Source organism: Thalassophryne amazonica, chromosome 18 (genome assembly GCF_902500255.1).
Source record: "Thalassophryne amazonica chromosome 18, fThaAma1.1, whole genome shotgun sequence".
NCBI classification, from domain to species: domain Eukaryota; kingdom Metazoa; phylum Chordata; class Actinopteri; order Batrachoidiformes; family Batrachoididae; genus Thalassophryne; species Thalassophryne amazonica.
In genome coordinates this window covers 8,276,446-8,293,459 of record NC_047120.1, presented here as the reverse complement: position 1 = coordinate 8,293,459, position 17,014 = coordinate 8,276,446, and the positions used below count along the sequence as shown (strand labels likewise).

At 43.4% G+C, this 17,014-nt stretch overlaps 1 protein-coding gene across 1 annotated transcript in view; it reads right to left on the bottom strand.

The window, feature by feature from the left end:
- Positions 1–16,284, bottom strand: part of fasn (fatty acid synthase) — a 185,293-nt gene extending 169,009 nt beyond the window's left edge. Inside the window, exons 1-2 of the mRNA XM_034193248.1 lie at positions 16,146–16,284; positions 6,411–6,546 (exon numbers count right to left, since the gene is read on the bottom strand). Of these exons, the coding sequence (XP_034049139.1) occupies positions 6,411–6,537 (127 nt within the window). The 5' untranslated portion in view covers positions 6,538–6,546; positions 16,146–16,284. The remainder of the gene's footprint in view (positions 1–6,410; positions 6,547–16,145) is intronic.
- Between the last annotated feature and the right edge of the window lie 730 nt (positions 16,285–17,014).

The following is a 17,014-nucleotide window of genomic DNA, read 5'->3' as shown; positions in this document are numbered from 1 at the left end:
AATGACCTGGTTCTTAATTTGGAGAGTTTTGGTTCATGTGACACTGGTCTGGGCCGAAACTAATGATTATTTTTGTCATTGATTAATCTGTCATTAAGATGGTTCTTTTGTGTACCATCCATGTATTTTTAAACACATTTAAAATTATGTACTTATATTGAACTTACTAAATATAATCACACACGCACTCACAGTTTTAATATAAAGATGATTTACTACCCCCTGTTGGATTGGCATACGAGTCCAGAATGTAAATATCAATGCCCATTGTTGTGAGCTATCATATGTAGCTTTCAAAAAGTATTAGTCCTATCAGCATTTGGTTTTGGCACAGTTCATCCTTGACCCAAAATACATAAACTTACCAAAACGGCAAATATCATCTCTCCACAGTTTGTGCGTGATCAAAATTGCATACACGCACAGCTTCTTGCCTTTTCTGCATTCTGCTGTAAGCAGGGACTTTTAATTTGGCAAACACAGACGTGGCAGAAGACATTAAAAGCACGACATATTTAACTCATGGTAACAACAACATAATACTTAACTACAAAAACAATAAATCAATAACACTAACAACATTGTTAAACTCGCATGAACCACAACAACATTTAAAACCCCAAAACCCTGAAGTCCCAGGATGCACTGCAGCACAATGTTAGTTGCTGATTAGTTAAAAATTGCTAAATTCTCAAAAAAAAAAAATTTGTCCTACCAACTGTTTTCACAGCCTTGACCCAAAATATAAAAGCACACCAAATGGCAAATGTCAGCTCTCCCTGGTTTCTCTGTGACAAAGCCACACCCACACCGGACCCGGCGCCGCGAGGGGGCGTCTCCCCCTCACGTCATCAACCTCGCCCCCTCGGATATGAGAGTTATCAAAAATAAAAGAAAGAAAAAGAAATACTGGAAAATATAGCGCCTCGCAGTTTCGGATTTTTTTAGTCCAATTTTGCATGCTTTTTTTTTTTTTTTAAAAGCGCATTGTGCTCTGCATCCTCATCAAGCAGGCCGGTGTTCTGTCAAGATGACGGGACACCTGTTGCGGCACCGCGAGGGGAGAGTACGCGCATTGTGTTCTGCGTGTCTGTTTATAAGAATCTTCTCGCCCAGAAGAAAAAAAAAAAAAAAGAGTGCCAACAACTACCCATAACTGTGTTCTTCACTCAGAAAAAGACACCTACAGCGAGGTGTGAGTGGAAAAAGGCGCGACAGTGGTGCGGCGCCAGGACGCAGAGGAGCGATCAGAGGAACTGTGAAATACTGGTGTCACTATTAATAATTTATGTATCCCTAACCCTCATAGGTTGATCGTTAAAATTAAATTCTTTAGTTCTAAAAGCCATCATAATTATTTATAGGAAAATGTTCTATTTTTATTTCTCAAACAAATGTTTGGGCCTGAAAACAGGTTGGTCTTATTTTTGTACTAAGGTTTGAACTTTGAGAGTGTTTACACACGAGAAAAGTGAGAAAATGTTAATGCCTGTTTGAGAAAAGTGTATAGTGTGTAGTGAGGGGTTTTACAACCTTACAGTAAAAAAAATAACGCTGACTACTTCACGGATTTCGCCTATTGCGGGCTATTTTTAGAACGTAACTCCCACGATAAACGAGGGACCACTGTATATCTACATGAAAGGTTTATGTGGGGTTAATCTACTGTCTCGTGTCGTTTCTCAGATCAGTTGTTGGTTTGGTTTTGTGGTATGCAGGAGATCACTCTTTACTCTTAGTCAGTCTCTTACAAAGGTGTAGCCTAAATACACGAGCTTTCTAGGAGCGCACCCAATTCATTACGCACGCTCAGAGGCAGGTACCCTCTGGTATGCACTTTTTTGTGGGGGGCGACCCCGCCCCCTGTGATAAACTCATCGCCCCATTAATTTTTTTTTTCTGGCGCCGGGCCTGACACACAGAGGCCACTTGGCTGTGACAATAAAGATACAAATACATCCAATGCAAAAGATGGAAAACCATGTCCCACTTTTTGAGATACAGGGTTCCTACACATTTTCTATTATCAAAATTCCAGACTCCCCCAATACTTAAATATTCAGACTTCATGGATTTCACCGTGCAAACAAAACTACTCATTTATTTAAATCAAGAATCCAACTGTAAACATGTCCTGTGTGACCTTATAATATTCCAATTTATGGCATATTATAATATTTAGTAGAGCCCAAAATTTGTACCAGCACCACTTGTTAAGTAGGCTACTCTATGCTTCAAAAAAAAAGGGTGTTTTCACGTGACCTCACAAACCCGTAAGCTGGCCATGTCGGAGATGCCGATTTCCACTGCACAAACGCTTTTCTTAGCATTCTGATGCCGTCACAGTGAAAGACCGTCACATCAGGTCAAACAGAGAGACGGACCTGCGTTACTATAGATCACATATCAGGGCGCAACTGAAGAAAGGAGACGTTTATGGCTAGTAGGACTACAGAAACCTGGACAACGAGAGACAGACACAGAGAGAGAGAGACAGACAGAGACGCAAAGAGACCAACACACAGAGACAGAGACACAGGGATTTTTGATCTAGTTGACAGAAATAAAATAATCAAGTACATTATTTGCTTTAAATTAATGGGAAGTAAAGAAGTTTTAAAGAGAGAGACATGTGTACATGTGATCTGATCCGTGTTACTACATGTACCGTACACGGTACAAACCATGTGACCTTATATTTCCTGGGATCAAACTGCAGGGTTCTCATTAGACTTTTTGTCCACTGAGTCCTGGGACACACTAAGTTCTGAAGACGTGAGTCTGAAGGTCCAGACCCGAGTCCCAGAACCTGCACCAGTGCCAAAGTCAATACACAGAGCTGCTACTGGGACAGTACAGTCTGGTTCGAACCTCTGCGTGATGTCGCTGGACTTGACCCTGTCCGGGGACAGCCTGCCAGTGCGCAGCACAAACATAGCATCACTTCACACGGAAAGATGGAAGACTGTTTTGTTTTCGGCTGCAATCACTGAAGCAGGCGCAAAAAGCGCCGGGTTTTTTTTTTGGTTCCCAGTGGAGAAGGAAGACGAGGTAAATGAGAAAGACAGCGTGTCGGTACGTGTTCACGAGATTTAATGTGAATAATGAGGAGTTCAAAGTGGACAGAGACACTGACACCTGCACAACTGTCGACACGTTTGAGCTCTGGGTCATCGACAAACCGCAACACACGTCTACTTTCCACCGCATCCTCACTTGGGCAGATGACACAGCAATCAAAGTGCTGTGTGTCTGATGGGGGCAGGCGAGTGATAATAGGGCTTGTCCCTGAAAGTATATTTGTTGCTCTTTATCTCCTACCCACAAACAGGACAACAGTGAACAATTTCAGCAGCAACTCAAATGTGCTGCAGTGAGCTCAGAAAGGTGACAAATGATGCCATGAAAGCAAAGTGTGTCTAAGATTATGTAGTTTGAAATTTAAAAGAAAGCAACGTAAACAAAAGTAAATCCACAACAGTGCACGTCTTTGTTCCCCATTTGGAAATATCAGCAACGCTTATAGCTGATTTGCTGAACAGGTACCAGCATCTCATCATCTCCGTCTTCCTCCTTGAACCTCCACCATCTGATTTTTCTTTGGTCCTTACGTTCTTCTAAAGTCACCCTACAAACTGCCTTTCTGTGTTGCCTGGCCACGTACATTCTACAAACTCATTCAGGTGCATCTGCGTCACAAGACCAAGTCCACCTGTTTGCACCTCCTCCAATGCTACTCCTTAACAGACATATTAATCACACCCAGTTTCATCTTTTTTGTAAAGATCCACCACCATCTGCTCTTTTACATTCCTCTTCTTGATACTACATCAACCCATGAGCTCATCACCTGTGTTCCCTTCACCAACATGCCCATTGAAGTCTACAGGCATATGTGCTGATGACATTCATCACTGCCACTTTAATTTCCAGCTTCAAACACTCACCTAACCTCAAACACTCTTTCCTTTCCTTCCTCCACTTGCTCACAGACAGTCTACCTTTTCTATTCCCCCTATGTTAGCGCCCCCCCCCCCCCCCCCCACTCTCATGGTGACACTTCTACCTTTCTTCCTTTCCCGATCCCTCAGGACACACTCTGCTCTTCACGCAGCAGAGGCAGACCATCCACTGGCATCCTGTTGCTTAACAGCATCTGTGTACTCAGGCCTCAGCCAGTCTCATATGGAAATATGATTATGATCTAGATTATAGGTTTGGAAAAGTTCATCCTGGTTGTTCAGCAACTTCCTGAAGCAATGCTCATTTATCCAGATTTGGGACCGGTGTCGCAGATCAAATGGTCCGCCTTTTGCATCAGTCATGCATCATTTCAGACCACAGCAGCACGTCTGAGACGAAGTCTCTTCACCCAAAGCAATCAAATGGATTAACGGGATTATTAACCAACAGATGATAAAGGTAAAACCTCTTAAATCATTCTAAAGTCAGTTTTAAGCAGAAACAAGGTGATAATCAGTGACGCTTTGACATGACGGTAACACAGCAGCGAGCAGCTCGTCTGGCTGTGGCGCTCTGATCGCTTCAGCCATCTTTTATGATGAAATAATGCTGAATTTATGTGGAAAAGATTGTTGTACTAAAGCTTCAGTTATCTGTCGCCGAGATAGATGACTGAAGTGCAGTTTGAAGCAGAAATGAGGTGTTAATCCATGAACCGCGTCATCAGGGGGACTGATTTTTATGGAGGCTGTTGGTCTGCGACACTGGCACTCAATACAGACCAGGAGTGGGTAATGGTGTACCATGAAGGGCCAAGTCGGTGCAGGTGTTCATGGGTACTGACCACCTCAGCAGGTGACAGCACAGATGATCGGGACTTTAAGTTGAGGAGCTCATCAGTAAAACTACTTGCCAAGGTGAGTATTTGTAAGTATTTGTTCAAAACCTATCTCGGCCCTTCTTGTTCAGCCTGGAATAGACAGAGTGGTGCTGACTCCCAGGACATACGAGGGCTGTTAGAAAACTATCCGACCTTTTTATTTTTTTAAAAAACTATATGGATTTGAATCATGTGCGCTTGCATCAGCCAAGCTTGAACCTTCGTACGCATGCGTGAGTTTTTTTTCACACCTGTCGGTTGCGTCATTCGCCTGTGGGCAAGCTTTGAGTGAGCATTGGTCCACCCCCCTCGTCGGATTTTCATTGTCAGAGAAATGGCTGAGCGATTGAAGCAGCGCTGAATCAAATTTTTCCAGAAACTGTGAGAGACAGCCAGGTGGAAACCATTCGGAAGATTCAGACGGCTTTCGGTGAGGATACTCTGGGCGTCACACAGATTAAGGAGCGTTACAACCGGATTAAAGACGGCCCACCTCATTGAATGCAGCCCAAGCCCGGGCTACCTTGACGGTATGATCCGGAAAAACAGAGAGCGTCATGCCCCTGATTTTAATCTCACGGCGCTCTCTTGCACAGCGCAAAATGTCAGTACAGTCGCTGTGGTAATGAAGCCTGCACACAACAGCTCATGGACGTTCGTCAGGCTTGGGCTTTGGTTGGAGGGTATGATATGAACAATCCAAAAGCGGCTCCTTTTCCAAAGCGAAAGCTTCCTTCAGCAAGGCTGCCACTGCAGCAGTATCGCAGGTGCCATCGCCCTCGGGAACTCCCACAATCCGGATGTTGTTACGACGTGATCTAGATTCCAAATCTTCACACTTATTTTCAAGCTTGACAACAGTAGCAGTCAGGCTATCAATGGTTGCTTTCATCATAACAATGTTATCAGAACATTCAGTTAGTGAGTTCTCCATCTCTCCCACGGTACTTTTTAGCTTAGCTAATGTAGCATCGGTAGCAGCGTTTCTTGTAACTGCTTTTTAATGATTCCCACTATGTCTTCTTTCAGCTATGTCATTACCTCGAATTTAAGAGCAGCGGTGTCAGGGCTAGCTTTAGTTGAGGTGGGCTCGGCCGGAGCTAGCTGCTCACCTGCATGGGGGGCTGCAGCCTGTACAGTAGGCCTCAGTTGGGTCTGAATAGCGTTTAGCAAGTTTTTGCCTTCTTTCCAGACATGTTGGCATGATTTGAGGTTACACCCCGTGGCAAACAACGTCAGTAAGTAAAAACAATACAATTTTGTAACTAAAACGCGCAGATGAATAATAATAATCGAAATTGGCAGGAGCTCCCAAACACACGTCCTACTCCATTGAAAGCTCAGCAGCGCTCCCTCATCCATATAGTTTTTTAAAAAATAAAAAGGTCGGATAGGTTTCTAACAGACCTCGTACGTCTGCTTTGTGACTTTCTGAGGTGTAAGCAGAGATAAAGTAAAGGACGTTTACGCGTTCACTTTATGAAACTCTCGTCCTTGTCATGTGGTGCATTAAGACATTCCCATTGTACAAAATTAATTTCTAACCAGACTTTAAGTGAACGTTCACCTGGAGTCCACCGGCGGTTGTCCTCTGTCACCATGTCCACACCATTAATGAGGTTTTCCCAGAATTCCTCCAAGTTGTCGGACTCGGGCAAACGACCCGACATTCCTGCTATGACGACTTCCTCCATGGTGGGTTACTGTGGTGCAGGAAAAGAAAGAAGATTTCATAAAAACAGACAGTTTTTTACATTAAAGCTGAAGACGTACAGGTTGCGCAGTAACCCCGTGATATTCTCCAGTTTAAGAAATACAAAAGAAGAAGGAGGATCCAATTTTTAGACATGAGGACAAAATTTTTAAAACAGTAAGAACCAAAAATCCATCAACAGTACAGAACATATCTAACATCAATGACGCACAGCTTAACTAGTTTTATTCTCAGAGATATACCCCCCCACCAACACAACATAGATCAAGGAAATTAAATTCTTTACAAGTCCTTTTGGTTTTCATGTGTTTGGGATCGTCATTGACAGACTGTGGAAAATATTTTTGCCGGTATCTTCCTAAATCTTTGTAATTTTATTTTATTATTTTTTTGAAAACCTCTCAGCCAACACACATTTCAGGAACATCATCTATCTTGGATCCATTTCACAGGTTCATAATCAAAAGTCTATATTTTTCCCAAAAGTTTTGTGATGAATAAATGTTAGAGTTTAGATGAAACAAAATCTAAATGATCATAAACTGAAGACGTATTTCGGCTGCATTTTATTCCCGTCAGCCACAGTAAACAACATTTTGTAAATTAAAGTAAAAATGGTGTTTTTCAGTGTTACGAATTTGAAAATAACTGTTTGTGTAACAACTTTGAAAGTTAGGATACCGTGCAGTAATCTGAGGATTTGTGCGCTATAAAAGAGCCGTTAAACATCCATTGTGTTATGTAACTGATCCTATGAATGTCCAAATATTCCCTTCAGTCATGGTATTTGTCTAAACAGCACATCACTGTGTAAGAGGGGACCATAAATTAAATAAATGATAATGTCGACTTGTTTTCTTTAAAATCTCTACGGTCAGTTGTTCCTGGTACACAGAAGAGGCAAACATGGTTATTACATAAAGAGAATACATCAGGGAATTTTGAACCAATATCCATGACTATATTATACATAGGTTTGTTAATGTAAGATAAAAGTGAAGAATCGTCCTCTCTGCAAAATTCATGACCGTTTGATTGTGTCTGACCTGATTGTTTTCAGCAGAAAGAAGTCCATATTTTCCCCAAAACTCAATTTTGCAAGGAAGAATTGAGCACAGTGCTTAAATGAAGCAAATAAAACTGCTGGAATAAAAATCCATCAAGAACTGAAGTAGAAGAAGCTTTTTGTGTATGGATGCATCACCATGGCATAAGCTCATTGGACAGTTGGAAAAAGGAAAAAAAAAAAAAACGCACCCCCATGATGGAAATTTTAAAATTCAGGATAGGAAGTTTCTTTTATTAGTTAGAATCCACAAGTTTCACAACAACAACGCGATTAACTGCTTGGGACGAACAGACACTCGTGTACTTCTGCTTACGAATGACATATTTGTTCCGATTTGTTGTATTTCAGTAACCTGAACATTATGTATCCGTGATCACTGATGTGTTAGAAATACTGACCTGTTTTGGCCTCAGTTTCAGGAAATGTGCATCTCTGGAATATTGTTTTCATACATAACTTACACAATGTACAGCAGATTGAAAGTGCCATGTGTTATGTTCAGTATGAGGACGGGTTATTTGAGTGTCCCTGTGTCTTTTATGTGAGCCCTTGTCATCTGTCATGTTCTTTCTCCCGGTTGCGTGTTTGTATGGATGTGGGAGCGCATGCGTCGCATCTCACGTGGTGTGTGTGTGCTATGTGCCTGGTGTGCGTGGGCACCCTCCCGTTTGAGTCTGTGACTTCTGTCGTATGTGTGTGTAAGTATGTGTTCTGCCCCTCGGCTGTGTGTGCGTGGGTCATGTCATGTCTGTCCACTGTGTGCACCTCCTCCTGTCTCCAATCTGTGTGTTAGAGTATGTTCCTTCTCTTGTCTGCGTGCACACCTGTCCCACTGCCTGCGTGTGTGTTGGTATGTATGTACGCACGTATGTACATCTCTTCTCTTGTTGGCTGCATGTGTGTGGGTATATGTATCTACAGTGAGGAAAATAAGTATTTGAACACCATGCAGTTTTGCAAGTTCTCCCACTTAGAAATCATGGAGGGGTCTGAAATTTTCATCTTAGGTGCATGTCCACTGTGAGAGACATAATCTAAAAAAACAAAATCCAGAATTGACAATGTATGATTTTTTTAAATAATTCATTTGTATGTTACTGCTGCAAATAAGTATTTGAACACTTACCAACCAGCAAGAATTCTGGCTTACAGAAACCTGTTACTTTTTATTTAAGAATCCCTCTTATTCTGCACTTTTTTCCTGTATTAATCGCACCTGTTTGAACTTGTTACCTGCATAAAAGACACCTGTTCACACAATCAATCACACTCCAACCTGTCCACCATAGCCAAGACCAAAGAGCTGTCTACGGACACCAGGGACAAAACTGTTGACCTGCACAAGGCTGGGATGGACTATAGGACAACAGGCAAGCAGCTTGGTAGAAGACAACAACTGTTATGATTATTTATTAGAAAGTGGAAGAAACAAGATGACTGTCAATCTCCCTCGGTCTGGAATTCCAAGCAAGATCTCACTTTGTGGGGTAAGGATGATTCTGAGAAAGCTCAGAACTACACAGGAGGACCTGGTCAATGACCTGAAGAGAGCTGGGACCACAGTCACAACACATGATGCTGTCATGGTTTAAAATCCTGCAGGGCAGCAAGGTCCCACTGCTCAAGCCAGCACATGTCCAAGCCTATTTGAAGTTCATCAGTGACCATCTGGATGATCCAGAGGAAGCATGGGAGAAGGTCATGTGGTCAGATGAGACCAGAATAGAGCTTTTTGGAATCAACTCCACTTACCATGTTTAGAGGATGAGAACATCCCCAAGAAAACCATCCCAACCATGAAGCATGGGGGTGGAAACATCATACTCTGGGGGTGCTCTTCTGCAAAGGGGACAGGACGACTGCACTGTATTGAAGGGAGGATGGATGGGGTCATGTATTGCGAGATTTTGGCAAACAACCTCCTTCCCTCAGTAAGAGCATTGAAGATGGGTCACGGCTGGGTCTTCCAGCATGACAGTGACCCCAAACACACAGTCAGGGCAACTAAGGAGGGGCTCTGTAAGAAGCATTTCAAGGTCCTGGAGTGGCCTGGCCAGTCTCCAGACCTTAACTCAATAGAAAATCTTTGGAGGGAGCTGAAACTCCAAACCTGAAAGATCTAGAGAAGATCCGTATGGAGGAGTGGACCAAAATCCCTGCTGCAGTGTGTGCAAACCTGGTGAAAAACTACAGGAAATGTTTAACCTCTGTAACTGCAAACAAAGGCTACTGTACCAAATATTAACATTGATTTTCACAGGTGTTCAAATACTTATTTGCAGCAGTAACATACAAATAAATTATGGAAAAAAAAAATCATACATTGTGATTTCCAGATTATGTCTCTCACAGTGGACATGCACCTAAGATGAAAATTTCAGACCCCTCCATGATTTCTAAGTGGGAGAACTTGCAAAACCGCAGGGTGTTCAAATACTTATTTTCCTCACTGTATGTGTGTTCTTCCTTGTGTCAGCTTCCTGTCCCTCTGCTGCATGCAGTTGTCATCATGTCACCCCTGTCAGCTGTGCGCTGCATCTGGCACCTCCATCGTATCCGAGGGTCACGTCCCTCGCAATACGATGTTTCTCTGTTGTGCTCTGCGTTATTTATTCTGCCAACTGATTAATGTATTTCTGTTCCAATACCCATTTTCACCTTTGTGCCATTTTCTGTTAGTAGTTCTTGTTTGACACAGATTTATTTCCACGTTGCTCTTGTTAGATTTCATGCAGATCATATGTTGATTTTGTTTTCCTCCTCTGTTGGATTTTGTAATCATTGTTTCATTTTCTACTTCTCAGTAGATGACTGTTTTAGCCACTTTGTGTTCACTCTGTTCTCACATGTTGTGTTCGTCCTTCCACTGATGTGTTACACCCGTTACTCATTAGTTCATTTGGTATAAGTCACACCTGTCTGCTTCCTCACTGCCGGTCAATTACTTTCAGATCGTCGTTCCTGCCTCACGCTCTGACCATCTGCACCTCGTTATCATTATTTGAAAGTGTACACTTACAAATACAAACTGTACAAATCACAAACCCGTGTTTGTGATTTTGTGGAATAGTCACTGGACCCCCTGCAGTTTGTGTACAGCGCAACAGGGGAGTGGAGGTTGCCATCATGTTCCTACTCCACAGAGCTTATTCTCACCTGGAGGAGGCAGGCAGCACTGTAAGAGTTATGTTCGTTTGACTTCTCCAGTGTGTTCAACACCACCTGGCCAGACTTGCTCAGCGATAAGCTACAGGACATGAAGGTGGAGGCTTCACTGGTGGCCTGGATGACCAACTACCTTACCTCTGGTCTCCCTTTCTGTTCACACTCTACACCTCAGACTTTAGGTTCTGGTCAGTCTTGCCACCTGCAGAGGTTTTTGGATGACTCTGCCATTGTGGGCTGTATCGACAGTGATCAGGAGGCTGAGTACAGGAGTGTGGTGGACAGGTTTGTGGAGTGGTGTGGACTGAACCACTTGCAGCTCAATGTATCCAAGTAAAAGGAGCTGGTGGTTGACTTCAGAAGAAGGAAGACCCATCTGAACCCAGTTACCATTAATGGAACTGAGGTGGACATCTACAAGTACCTGGGTGTCCACACAGACAACAAACTGGACTGCAAACACAGATGCTGTGTGTAAGAAAGGTCAGAGCCGACTGTACTTCCTCAGGAGGCTCAGATCTTTCAATATCTGCAGAAATATGTTGCAGATGTTTTATCACTCGGTGGTCTCCAGTGTCATCTTCTACGCTGTTGTGTTGTTGGGGGAGCAGGCTGAAGGCTGCCGACATGAACAGACTCAAGAAGCTCATCAGGAGAGCTGGCTCTGTTCTGGGGGTGGAGCTGGAGTCTGTGATGGAGGTGTCGGTGGAGGATTTCAAGGAAACTGTTCATCAGGGACACCTCCCACCCCCTGCATGCCACACCAATGTCCTGTCAGAGCACCTTCAGCCAAAGACGGGGCAGTGGCAGTCCTGTGTGGCAGGCAGACTGTATAACTCCTCCCCCTTGTGCAGAATTAATACATAATGATCAGAGTTTACGGTTACTCAGAGTTATGTGCAATACTGTCAGCATCTTGTGCAAGTGTCTTCAGTCATTTTGCATGAACATGTACTCATTGTTCTCACTGTAAAAAAAGAAAAAAGCAATGTTTACCCTTTACTGTTTCAGTGCTCTGGCAAAACAATTTCCTTCGGGATTAATAAAGTTCTTTCTTATTCTTACGCCTCGCTGTCCTTTTTGACAGCTGCTTTTTTGTTATCTCCTTGTTGGATTGTTGTTGTATTACTGTATTTTTTTTTTAACGTGGGATTGACTGGTCCCGACTGTTTATCACTGTCATGTTGGACATTTAAAGTATCTTGGTTTTTTTGCACTTAACCCTTTGTGTCCTGGCTGCTTTGCATCCTGGGGTCCAATCCTAGCTCAGAGTGGCAAAACCACAACAGCTGTGAGGATTTGACAGTTCTCTTCATAGGAAGGATTCTGAGACCCACATTGGCTTTTTCTGTTCTCTGAGCAATGCCATCTCAGATGAGAAAACACAACTGCAAAACAGCAGCTAAAAATATATATATACATTTTTTTTGGAGCACAGATTAAATATTTCTCAGGGTTTTGTCATTTTGTAAAACTGGTGGTGGTCTCATAGCTTCAGGTTCCTGTTGAATGGAATGTTTTTGAAATGTATATAACAGCCTTTTACACAATGTCCAAAATAACTTAAGTCTATTGGTGTCAATTTGATTGATGGATTATACTGAATCTAGAAAATTAATTTCACTTTGATTTAGTGAAAAACAAGTGATTTCCATTTAATCTACATTATGGGACAGAGTTGGACATAAATCTGCTTCCTGAGAATAATTTTTAAATGTGCTACAGCTAGTGCAGCAGATAAATGAAACAATCATGCAAATAGTGATAAAAGCATAAAATTCGGCAGAAATACTTCTTAGACACTCCTCTTTTGAAAAAACGATTGGCCACTTGACTTTTCAATCGGTGGTCAGGTGGGGTCAATTGAAGAATTACACAGAGGTCAAAATTAAAAGATGCTCCAATCATATTGAAAAATATTCCACATTATTTGCCTGATCATAAAGATTCCAAAAAGGTATAGTTTGGACCATGTGTGACTGAATTCTATGGCGTTACGGGATAAAAAAAAAAGAATGGTGACAAAGGTCAGTGTCATTTTGTACAGGGGTCAAAAGTTAAAGTTGCTCCAATTTTGGTAAAAAGTGATGCAAATTATTGGTTGAGCTAATAGGATTAATAAATGGAATAGTGTTGAATGCTTGGTCTCCAAAGTAAAGGTCAAACAAGGTCTACGTATATTGGATTCTATGACATGTGACATATGTTACCCCGTAATGTAAGGATGATACATGGTCCAAACTATTCCTTTTTAAAACCGTGTAAAGGAGGAGCAGTGGAGGAGGTGCAAACAGGTGGACTTTGACTTGTGAACCAGATACCACCTGAATGTAGGGAAACCTGGATGAGGATCAGAGAAGAGTGATCCAAGCACTGTGCTACCAGTCAGCAAGAAGCAACCACAGGGACCATGAAACAGCTGCTCAGCAAGATGGAACATCCAACGACCCTCCAGGCAGGAAGAAGGCTGCCCCACGAGCCTGCAATATAGGACAACCCCCATCCAAAGGAGTGGGCCAATGATACGTCATCCCCAACCCCATGCCCTCACACTGAGGCCAATGGTGGAGAACAACCCGCATCCAAGTGGACCTCAGCATTCCTAAATGTAGGAAAAGCTGCTGGACAACAGCATCGAAAACACTCAAATGGATGAAGAGGTCTGTGAGTGGGGAGTGGACATTGTATTTTAGAGTCTTTTCACAAATGGAATAATAAAACTACTGTCTGTTGTCCTGAGGGACATAGCAGCCCTGATGTGTCACCGTGCACGGATGCGTCAGCGCCCTGAGGCGGCTCAGCAGGTCACACGGATGAGTGGCAGCGCGAATACAACTCATGTTACAGCACGTCTGAACGGGACTCCTCCGCACTCACACGTGTTCCTGGAACTGTTGTACTCCAGAAGTGTTACCATTTAGGACACAGTGTTACCATTTAGTGCAGAGGTCTCAAACTGATTCCAGGAAGGGCCAAGAGGGTGCAGGTTCTCTTTGTAACCACCCACTCCATTAGGTGATTCACTGATTAACATCAGTTTGAGCAGGTGGAATCAGTTAATCAGTGAAATCACCTGGTGGAGTCGGTGGTTACAAAGACAATGTGCACCCTGTCGGCCCTTCCTGGAATCAGTTAGAGAAGTGTGATTTAGTGACTCTGTTGCTTCCTCAGCAACTAAGAATCCCATCAAATAACACAGCTGGTGACTTTTATTCACTATACACCAGAGTTACTGGGATGATAGAAGTCAGTCTTTCACCTACATCTCCACGGGCTGACGAGGTCCCCGCCGGGGGCCACGCGTCAAGAGTCCCGCTGGGGGCCCCTGTGATGAGTGCCCCACTGGGGGCCAAAAAATTAAAAATACTAACAAATATTGAGGTCTGTAATAATTTCAGCAGGTCTGTTGACTTTGGTGTCCTCTCACACAAACGGTCTCCTATGGAGGATCAGTGGTCACCCCAACTCATTGAGGTTTCTTCCTGCAGTCAAAAAGCCTTGAGGGTTTTTTTCCCTGAACACCAGTGTGCTTGCTCATGGGCTGGGTAAGAATTAGATCTTACTTGTGTGTGTGGTGGTTTGAAATGACACATGATGTGATTTGGTATAAATTTTTATAATAATTTCAATTAACTGCTCATTTGTGAAAATCGATACAAACTGCCACTCTTGATAACCATGACCATGTTTCAATCCACCACCAAAGTTTCGCTCGTTATCACATGTCCATGTCTGTTCATGCTAGCCAAAAAATGTCCAGTGAACCGTCAGTTCCACTCATGGCCACATGATGGCAGCCACGAACACCTTTGTTGACTACTGTGGAGTAGTTTGCAACAAAAAGACTGAGACCTTTTTAAAGATGTGTGTTCCACACAACATCTGAAGGTGAACCAAAGGTGCATAGAATTTGTACTTCCAAAACTGGCAGCCACTTTTGGAAAGATGCTGCATGATTCTGGAATCTGACTAACGATCTAAGTGGACGTCTCAGCTGCCTGGTGAACTCGGGGTTAATTCCTATTAAATGCAGAAACTGTCTTGAGACTGGTCTGGATCAGATCAGGTCTGAGAAAATGTGCGTTGCCACATCCGCCACACTGCAGAAGTGCCATGGATGCTGGATGGCAACCACCCAGGCAGCCAACTAAACTGGCCCCACCTCTCTAATTTGGACTTGGAGAAGGCGTATGATCAGGTACCCCGAGAGATGTTGTGGGAGTATGGAGTTAGGGGGTCCCTTCTTAGGGTCATCCAATCTCTGTACTCACAAAGGAAGAGCTGTGTTCGGGTGCTCAGCAGTAAGCTGGACTTGTTTCCCGTGGGGGACGGCCTCTGCCAGGGCTGCGCCTTGTCACCAATCTTGCTTGTGATATTCATGCACAGGATATCAAGGCGTAGTCGGGGGGGGGTTCCAGTTTGGTGTGCTCAGGGTCTCATCACTGCTTTTTGCAGATGATGTGGTCCTGTTCGTTTCATCAGCCTGTGACCTCCAGCACTCACTGGATTGGATCACAGCCAAGTGTGAAGCAGCTGGGATGAGGGTCAGTACCTCTAAATCTGAGGCCATGGTTCTCGGCAGGAAACCAATGGATTACCTACTACAGTTAGGGAATACGGTCTTGCCCAAAGTGAAGGAGTTCAAGTACCTCGGGGTCTTGTTCACGGGTGTTCAATGGACCGTGAGATTGGCCAGAGAATCGGCACAGCAGGGGCGGTGGTGCATTTGTCCTATCATACTGTTGTGACGAAAAGGGAGCTGAGCCAAAAGGTGATGCGCTCGATCTACTGGTCAATCGTCATTCCTACTCTCACCTATGGTCATGAGGGTTGGGTCATGACGACCCCGGACTAGGTGGAGAGATTGTATCTCCACACTGGCCTGGGAACACCTCAGGATCCCCCAGTCAGAGGTGGTCAAAGGGAAGTCTGGGGTCCTCTGCTATAGCTGCTGCCCCATGACCCGATCCCAGATAAGCGGTTGAAGATAAGTGAGTGAGAGGTGAAGGTGTCAACATTCTTTTAGAAGGTATGACAAAAAAAGTGCTGGAAATAAGTTTGTGGAGATTCAATAAATATTAAAGTTAACTACATCATATGCTTTTAACATGAAGATAATGTGATGGGGTTTGATTGGTATTTGGCCCAAATACCAACAAAAAACCTAAATTCTCCCACTTACTAATAAAAGATCAATTTTCTTCATGAAAAAGAAGCTTTGTGCCAACATTTAAAACAGTTACTGATCCAGTAACCACAAAGAAAAAAGATTTATGTTTTATTGTTTTAAAATACTGCTGATGAACCACACACACACACAGCCTTTATGATGTCAGAGAGCAGCTTGAACTCACCTCTATCCAAGTGTTCTCCAGCTGAGCAGTCTTCACAAAAAACAGCCTCCTCAGCTTCCAGCAGCTTCAGGGTTTTAAACCAGCCTCCTCAGCTTGTCCTCCCTGCAGCCAACAGTTTAAATGTGTCACAGTGCGCGTAGACACGCCACATGAGATCAGGCCTACCGTCCAATCACAGCCCAGGCCGCGCTCTCATTCGTTCAGCCGGGGTTACTGGAGGTCAGACCCCGCCCCGTGACGTCAGGATTTCTGTCAAACCAGACAAAATGAGGCGAAAACAGAAACGGCGTCTTAATAATAATAATAATAATAATAATAATGATAATAATAATCATAAGAACTCAATAATTCAACCGCCACGTTTGCTGGCGTTTGTCTAGAAAACGGAACAATTAAAATTAGAAACATTTGTCACGAAACATTCAGTGGACACAAACTAAAATCTATTTTTTTCATTTGAGATAAACAGTGGTTCCTAAAAAATGAGGTGCGCTGTTTTTGGAGCTTTACTGTGAAAGGGTGATCAGGAAACAGACACACTATTTGTGTGTTTTGACCCGGTGAAGGATGACGCATCACTTTCACTTACAACGTCGGAGGAAGGAAACACGACTCAACATAAACTCCTCTGTTGCTCACGTTTATTCTCTTTTAATTTTTAAATACAACTAATATAATGATGTCATTATATATGACTGCGGCGCAGACGCACGTGGGTGCAATAATCACAACAGGGTCGCGTGCATGTAAATTCTCCAATCACGGAGCGGAGGTGTGTGGCCTCATCCAATCAAAACAGGCGAAGCTGTGTTGTTAGGCGATAGGGCGATTAAAAGGCGGGGCCATGCGGATGACGTAGACAATGGCCG